Below are 9128 nucleotides of genomic sequence, written 5' to 3'. Positions count from 1 at the left end.
CAAGAGTTGGTAATCAATACATGTGTTTTTTAGAGGCCTCTGACTGGTCAAATCTACATCCTCTCTATACTGTGTGTATTTCCTGTTTGGTACCTTACCAGATTGTTTGTATGACCGCCTTTTCGGAAAGTGACTCGTGAAGATGGATCAGCTAGAAGAGCTAGGTGCGTGATGACGCTGGGACCCTTTTTCTACCTGGATCCCCGCTCTTTTTTCGCCTTAATGTCCCTCCGTTGTTGCGCAAACTGGCCCCCACTTCCTCACCGCCTCGGCCGTATTTAGACCCACAGCTAGTTCCTGATTGTCCCTCTTGCCTTATGGCGTGGAATAATATATCGCAGAGCACACTTCAATATTGGGCATAAATCAAAAATATCTCTGTCATACCTGCGACACACTGCTGGAGTATAAATAGCCCTTTAGGGTTAGGGATATACCGACAATGGTTTATGTTGGGGTAAATGTGATAAACAAAATGAATGAGCTTCATCTGGTCTGTTTGGCCTGATTGGCTGCGACTCCATCCTGGAGAGAAATATCAGCTGGGCTGTTGCCATTATCACCTTGGATTATAGATCAGGGGGAACCATTTAAAAATCAGCGCAGCCCAAATAAAGAAAATTAACAACCAGTAAAGGTCCGGAGGCATTTTGAATTATAAATTGTTACTTTAAACAGAATTTAATACTGAAATAATATGAGTTTTTTATGCATCCATGTTATGTAATTAATTTTTTAATAAAAAAGTATAAAATGTTTTTTAAGTAGAAAACAACAATCTTTCAGTTTGATATGTAGACAATTTCCTGATTCACATATTTTATTAAACACTTAAACTGACTGTTTCTTTCTTTTTTCGTTCTTTTTTCTGTCTTAATGTTGGCAGTGGGCTTTATGCTGCCCTGCAAGGCTTTAAACCTGGTTTGAATGGAGACTAAGCCATTCTAAAGCACAGATCAAGGAGCTCATTTTGAGCCTGGATCCATATTTATTATTAATTCTGTTCATGGTGGAGAATCCTGCTTCACAGCAGCAGGTTGAGCCAAACATCCTCTAAATGTGCAGGGTCATCTTTGAGCACCATTTCTCTTTTCTTTCACCAGTTCAGCACAGTTATCCCAGCAGTCCACACTTTCTCTGCTCTCTTTTTCTCATCATCTTCTCCTTCTTTTCCATCGCCCGGCTTGCCACAGGTTTGCCTGCTGTGTCTAAAAGTAGCAGCAGCAGCAACCCAGACTGCCAGCAGCTCATTGGATCATTTGTATCACATGTAGCCTGGTGCCGGATGCTCTGGAGGGCTTTACCGTATTGACATGAGAAGCAGCGCAAGTAAAGTTAGACACTGGTATCAGACAACATGCAGTAATTTATAAATGTTAGCCAGCAGGTGGGTCTGGATCCGGATCACGGTCCGCTACTCTGTGACCTCTGATATAGATAATGTAAGAAGCAGAATATATATGAACAATGTGTAACCCTGACAGAACTGATATACATTTATTTCTATCTGGTCCAACAACAAATCTCTCTTTTATCTACAGTAAATATGAATATACAGATGTAACATCTGTGGCATTGTGACCACTTGGCCTTGAAGGATATAATGTGCAGAGTAATACATGTAGGATAGGGTGGTAATTACTGTTAGGTTTTAAATCATTTTGAATAATTGCCAAGGATGCAGAAAAGTCTGAATGTAGTGAATATCTTGGAAATCACAGGGTAGTCCATATTGAGGGTGTTCTAATTGTTCTGGTATATATTTGTAATAAATCATGACAATTTTACTAAGTATGCACAGAAGACTGCCAAAACCAATGAAAAAACATATTTATTTAAAACAAGAGATATGATTGTACACAGAGTGTTTTCAGCCAGCTTGAACTGCACTGAAATGATTGGAAAGCAGAAACGGGAATGACTCGTTTGACAGACATTAAAACATTACAGATGCAGAGGAATGTGTGAAAAAGCAGCAAAACTAAATTCAGTTACAATTCGGATGTATTTCTACTGCCCCAATTCACAGCATGTCATCTCAAGGCACTTTAGAGAGACAATCAGCTCCTCCAGACAGACTGGCTAGAAGTTTTCCTTGACTGCATCCAGGCACTGACTTCTCAGGATTCACTCCTTCTGGATTAACGTGAAGACATTACAGTCGCTTGCATGGTGTGGATGACTCTGCAGCAATCGCTCATACCGAGCATGCATGCAGCGACGGTGGAGAGGAAAAACACATTGAGCTGCAGCATTTGTTCACAATTTGATTGTGAAAACTACAAGAAAACAGCAAACTAGTGTGATGAAATAACTACTTTAATATTATTAAGGTTAGAAAAAGTTGGAAAGAAATATTTATACCCAGGTTTCATTCATTTTTTGCCTTCTTTCTAGAACAAAATGTTTTTTGGATATATTCAGTCTCAGTCCTGATAAACGACATCCACTGTACAGACCTTCTATAATCTAACTAGGCCACAATTAAAGGCATCTGTGAGGATTTTTATGGCTTATTTTGATAAATGTGAGCAGGCTGCCAAACAGCAGAGCTGAGAAAGCAGTGACATACAGAAAACATGAAATTACACAGAGCCATAACATGTGTCACAGGGTCTAACACACTATTTCCACTACAGGTGAACATGTGGTCCCATCAGTGATCTCTAATTTTCTCTCCAAGTTAGATGTAACCCTAAATATTTGAATGATTGTGAACTTGATTATGTTTTTATTATTGCTGCTCACATTTCAGATTTTTGATGATGTTTCTCTTAAAAGTCAGACAGCACAGGAAAAAAAAATGTCTAAACTAAAAAAAAAATCAGATATCTCAGCAGGATTAGACAGTCCTTGTGTGTGTGTGTGTCAATCAGGGTGGGTAGGTGTGTCCACGCTGCTCCTTAGGCCTTCTTCATGCCCCGCCCCATCAGGCAGGCAAAGATGGTCATCACCATTTTGGGGTTGACTTCTACCAAGTCCTCAGGCAGGGCGTAGACTTTGGCGCCGATCTTCCTTGCCATGGAGATGGCATACCTGGGGCAGGGAAGGTTTAAATGAAGTTACTATGGAAACATAGTTTATAAGGATCTACAATCAGCTATAACAACTGATTTTATTTGATAAATATTTATTTTAGATCTAAAACAGCTCAATAAAGCTGCTGTAAGCTGTTTAGCGTTAAAAATGTAAAAGACAGAAAGCCTATATTCTTATCTTCAGCTACCACAGTATACATGTCAGATTAAATAATACTACTTATACTTCAGTGATAGTATCAAGGTGCTACTTTATTATATCTCTTATACTATGTTCATTGGTTGTGCTGTTCTTTTTACATCTCTTTGCAGTTGATGAGGCAGACAGAAGATGTTTTATCGTTATCTCACTTTTATCTCCTCTTTCTTTCATCTTTTCTAATTTTTTTGTTTTCCTTTCCTGTTCTACTTACATTGCAGTCTCCATATAATCTGTAATGCTCCGTGCATAATTATAATAAAGCTATTTTTATGCATAAATCAAGTGGCGATAGCTGTACTGCTCCACTTTTGAAAGTGAAATCTGTTGGGGTCTTTTTCGGCATCAAGACAATTATTCTTATTGCCACATAACCTGTCAGGACACTGTTTAAAAAATGTAAATAACATTACCACCCTGACTTTGCCTTTTTGTCTAAGCTGCAATGCATCATGGGTAAATAATGATAGGTCTTTTAGCTCTTTCCAAAAAAGTAAAAAAAAACAATCCACTTGAATTTGTATCCAAGTTTTAAGACGTTTTGTTTCCCATCTAGGAAGCTTCTTCAATTCAAAATGGCTGAATTAGCGTTGAGTTCAAAGCTTTATAGAGTAGTCCAACAAAGATTGAGTATGGCTTAGAAAACATGCAAAATGTATTTAGCCTCGTTAAACCATTTCATGCTACCTTTAGATCATAAGCAGCAGGAGCAGCAGAAACGCGCATACTGATTCATTTTCGATGCTTGTACAAGTTTATTTCTGATGCGCAGCTGAAGCCTCTTTGTTCCAGCTGTGCGGTTAAAAAATGGGTCTGATGCGCGTTGGGCGGAGCTACCCTTTACTTTCTTTGCCTGTAACAATGGCAGCTATATTTTCTGTGATCAGTGGGTAAAAAGTTGTTTTAATATGTATTTAAGTGAGATGGTCCACCTGAAAACTACATCTATGAAGTCAGTTCATCTAGATTACCATCCTGCCTTCAAATATTATTTCGCTGTCGGAGACGCTCAGACCCCCGTACACCAGCAGTGCGCTTTCACTGGGAATCCCATTCAACAGCAGCTTCTGACCCGGTTGCCCCTTCAAGGTTTGCCGCTACTGTTTGCAGCGGCTAGAAGCAGATGTTAGCGTTTTTCATGTACGTAATCCAAACTACTGGCACCAGAATAATAAAAGCGGACATATTTTGCCAGCAGGTTTTGACATATTAAGTTAATTTAGGTGTTAATAAACTGTTTCAGAGGAATGATCATAGCGCTCTGCATCAGCAGCACTGTGTCCGTCTCCCTGCCAGCTCCCAGATCAGCTCCTCTGATTGGTTGATGTGGTGCTTTCCAGCAGCAAAATTAAAATTTTTCCAACTCCAGTTGCTGCTGCTTTCACAGCGTTTCCCGCCATCAGATGCTCAGAAGCTCAGAACGCGCTAGTCTTGCTTCTCAAAACGCGCTTCGGGACCTTTTCCTGCACCTAGATGTGCGTCAACCATTGACTTCTCAAGTATACTAGCTGCTCCTGCTGCCTTTGCTGCTTGCTGTCTGAACGTGGCATCACCCTTTTCAATTAGAACCAGAGCGCATTTAAATGGATGAGAAAGTAGAAATCACAACAGGAGGTGAAAGTGAGGAGGACCAAACGGAGGAAGATAGGAGAGTTGGCTATAGAGCTGCTAATAGGAGATGCTAACCCAGATAGGGAGCTAATCTACAAACAATGCTGATTTCTAATTGAGCCTGTTAGCGGTTAGCATTAGCATCAAAACATTTTGTCAGATATGTTAGAATGATGAGTTACGACGACTGAAAGGTGCTTTACTGTAACTTCAAACAGTCGTCCATCAATTTTTGTTTTGACTTGGATTTCACGTTAGCTGCAGCTAATGGCGTTATTTCTAGCTAATATACTAAGCAGTAGATGAAAAGTCAATTACATTTGCAAATATCTCACGTATAATGGCTCGTGAAAACTTTGAGGCAGCGATGCAGTGTAACATGTGACACACGATACGATAAAAAACAACTCTGCTAATGTTAGCCTTCCCACGTTTACTCTGTAGCTTCCTGTCCAGTCAGAGGTAACCGCGTAATCTACCCAGCATGCATTGCACCTGTAACAGGTAACCTCCATGGGTGAAAAATATAGGATATATAATATATTATATATAATTTTTGGAGTAATTATAAATTGTTTACATATTACAAACAGACATTTTTTGAAGTAAATAGAAAAATTACAACAAATTTAGGCCAACATGTTCAGCTAGTCATGGATCCCTATAAGACCTAAAATGATTGGTTGGTTCGAGGAAAGTCAATTAGCTAATTACTTGGCGTTGTCCAGCTTGTCCTCGTCGGACAGACTCTCTTTCTTCACCAGGTCATAGTTCACGCTCTGAGGCTGGATGGCATCAATCAGGTCCAGAGCTGGAAGGCTGGTGCTGATAGATTTGTCCTTAACAAAGAAACAAACACCATAAATTAGCATAACCTCTGAAAATGATAACACATGGACATTTTTTTTTTTTTTTTATAAACCTTTGTACTATAGCTATGGCTGCATGTTGGTGGTTAAAGATTCCCCTTTAACCACACAGTGCTGCTGATGGAGGCCAAACACTGAATCTGGATCTAATCTGACCACAGCACTTTCTTCTACAGCAGGGGTAAACAGTTAAAAATCAGCCGCGTCCGAATAAAGAAAATTATAAACCAGTAAAGGTCCGGAGAAAATTTTTATTATAATCTGTTACTGTCTGAATGGAGACTAAGCCATTCTAAAGCAAATATCAAGGTGCTCATTTTGAGTCTGGATTGATATTTGTTTTTGATTCTGTTCATGGTGGAGAATCCTGATTCACAGCAGCAGGTTGAGCCAAACATCCTCTAAATGTGCAGGGTCATCTTTGAGCACCATTTCACTTTTCTTTCTCTGCTCTCTTTTTCTCATCATCTTCTCCTTCTTTCCCATCGCCCGGCTTCCCACAGGTTTGCCTGCTGTGTCTAAAAGTAGCAGCAGCAGCAACCCAGACTGACAGCAGCTCATTGGCTAATTTGTATGACCTGTAGCCTGGTGCCGGCGCTCTGGAAGGCTTTACCGTATTAACAGGAGAAGCGGTGCAAGTTAAATTAGACACTGTCGTCAGACAACATGCAGTAATATATAAATCAGGTTGGGTCGAGTTTAGCCAGCAGGTGGGTCTGGATCCAGACCGTAGTATGCTAATCCGTTACCTCTGTCATACATATTAGTACTATTTCTACATGACTTTAAGACATCCAACAGTTCTCACATGTTCTTCATGATGCTGGTGGTTCAATAATGTTCTGTAAAAACATCTTAAAAAACTAGGTGGACTCTATTTAAAGGAGTCATCTCCTGAATATCTGACTTTTTCATAATATACACTGCAAAAACAATCCAGAAATAAGTAAAAAAATTCTTAAATTAAGTATATTTACCCTTAATTTGAGCAGGTAAATAAGATGATCTGCCAATGGAATGAGTATTTTTACTCATAAAATAAGATAGTTAGATAATATTTACTTGAAATAAGACGATAAAATAGTTTTTTCTTATTGTAAAAGGAAATTGTCTTGTTCCATTGGCAAAGTGTCTTACTTACCTCCTCAATTCAAGGAAAAACACACTTATTTTAAGAAAAAATAACTTATTGAGATTTCTATTTTTTGCAGTGTAGGGACCTACATCAGGCAAAATCTGCTTTCTGGAGCTTTTATTGATGTGGTAAGGCTATTCCTTCATTAACATCAGGCTGGAAATATCTTGTTGTTTTCAATGTCTTAATAAAAAGTTGAGGTCTGTTCGACAGCATGATGTGTTATTTAGTGTTAATCTCCCACATTAAACCCAACCATGTGGTTTTTAATGTAAATTAGGGGGAGTTAAGAATAAAATGAGCTTCTTGCTGGTTTTGGTTATCAGCTGTATCTCTTGCCTTAAAGCTTTTGATGGAGGAACTCTTGCCAGCTTCCTTCAAAGTCTTGTTGACCCACGAGATGATCAGATCTTCTCCAGCCACCTCTCCATCTCCGAGGTCCTCCAGGATGTTTAAAGTGTACCTGTATCGGGTTGAATGTCGTTATTAGCTCCTCTGACCAGATATTGTGCTGTTTTCTTAATAAAATTACAATAAATATAAAACTTTCCCATAAAGTTTCTGTGTTTTAGGTTGTTCTTCCAGTGATGCAGCTGAGCTTTACCTCTATGCCAACTACTCACAGTCAAAGCTTTGTAGTTTTGCTAATTCTAGCTAGAAGGTGAAACGGTAAATCACCTCCTCATCAGCTGCCACACCAACGCCAGGGTGAGAGTCTCGTTTCCCTCATTCAGGTCTTGACCTCCGATCCCCACAAGGGAAAATCCGGCTTTCTGTTTTCCCAGCTCCACAGCGTAGTTACAGTTTTCAATCTGTTAAAGAGAAAGACAGGAAAACAAGCAGATGTACAGTATTCTAATTTAAAAGTTCTTGATTGAATCTGAAGTCTTGCTGTGGTCCATACTGACCTTCTTTATGCGACCTCCTCCTACTCCCTTGAAAGGAGGAAGGTTGACTCTGTTGCCCCAGTCCACCGGTACTTTGATCTTTTCATACAACTGCAGAATCACCATGGCGTCCTGTAGATCTCTGCATGCAAACGCAAACAAACACATAAGCCCCATTTACACTAACCTCTGAAAACCGATCCGTGCTGAGTTCGGAGCGAGCTTGGACCAGTTAATCTCTTAACATCCACCTCATTTTGGGTAATCCTGGCCTATTTTGCATACCCAAATGGAAAAGCAAATAACTTACGAACGGTAAGCCCAAATTACATGTGCAATACATTATTTGAAAGCTAACATTCTCTAGTCTATTAATATATAAAGAAAATTTGGGTGACTAGAACACAGACCACCCTGCATCAGTTCAAAAATGACTCAAAGTTGTTGTTTTTTTTATTCTTGGAAATTATAGGTCTTTTTTAAACAGCAGTAATAAAGACATTCTTGAGAAAAAGCAGGTTTTATTGTATTATATTTGCTCTACATCATGTCAACCACAAATGCAGAAAATTTCAGACCTCTAACTACAACGGTTCCAGAGACGTGTGGTATGGAACTTTTGGTGTCACTGTCATTGTCTTGGTTCTGTTGTTCTTTACTTTGCTCCTTGTTTTCTAGTTTTATTGGTTTAATTCCTATTTTTTTGTAGTTTCTAGATTTATGTTAGTTTTCAGGTTTTTCTGTTGTTGTCCTCTTTTGCCCTCTTGTGTGTGTTCCTTTCCCCTTGGCTCCCTCGTTGTCTCCTCACACCTGCTCCTTGTCAGCTCGTTAGCCCTCCCTTTGTCTCAGTCAGCTACATATACTCTCCCTCAGCTGTCACTCTAGGTTGGTTCCTTGTCTTTGCTGTCCTCCCATGCTGTTGTCTACCTACCTCGTCTCTCCCTGGCTCCTTATGTTTGGTTTCCCCAGATGTCTCCTGCCTTTGTTTATGTTTTTTTTTTTCCCCCATTAAACTCCAAGAAATCACCTCAGCCTCTCTGCCTCTGCATATGGGTCCTCAACCTCAACCAAAACCCTGACAGTCAGCTTGGAGCTGCGCGCAATGGCTCCATGATGTGACTGATACATGTGGATTGTCTTATTTAACTGGCTGTTAAATTATTCCCAGCTGTGAATGTAACGCCTCGCTCCATTCATGTTGCCCCGTGTTTCCTATTTAATTACTGATTTATTTCACTAGACTACATTAAAAAAGGTTACTTCACATCCCATTGCCAATGAGATAATAGCGTATGATGCATGTATGCGATCCATTTTCAAAAACAGGCTCTTACCACAACTATCTATTTATGTAAACCCACTCTGTATTGTTAAGTATAGATAGTGCAT

General features: G+C 39.5%; 1 protein-coding gene across 1 annotated transcript in view; it reads right to left on the bottom strand.

Annotated features, from left to right (window-relative positions):
- Positions 1 to 2728: 2728 nt before the first annotated feature.
- The window catches only part of LOC107094157 (plastin-3-like), a 20849-nt gene continuing 14449 nt past the window's right edge, over positions 2729 to 9128 (bottom strand). Inside the window, exons 11-15 of the mRNA XM_015389597.1 lie at positions 7761 to 7906; positions 7531 to 7664; positions 7192 to 7315; positions 5563 to 5687; positions 2729 to 3036 (exon numbers count right to left, since the gene is read on the bottom strand). Of these exons, the coding sequence (XP_015245083.1) occupies positions 2904 to 3036; positions 5563 to 5687; positions 7192 to 7315; positions 7531 to 7664; positions 7761 to 7906 (662 nt within the window). The 3' untranslated portion in view covers positions 2729 to 2903. The remainder of the gene's footprint in view (positions 3037 to 5562; positions 5688 to 7191; positions 7316 to 7530; positions 7665 to 7760; positions 7907 to 9128) is intronic.

Source organism: Cyprinodon variegatus, unplaced genomic scaffold (assembly GCF_000732505.1).
Source record: "Cyprinodon variegatus isolate N-32 unplaced genomic scaffold, C_variegatus-1.0 Scaffold467, whole genome shotgun sequence".
In the NCBI taxonomy this organism is placed as follows: Eukaryota; Metazoa; Chordata; class Actinopteri; order Cyprinodontiformes; family Cyprinodontidae; genus Cyprinodon; species Cyprinodon variegatus.
This window is presented reverse-complemented; position numbering and strand designations above follow the sequence as displayed.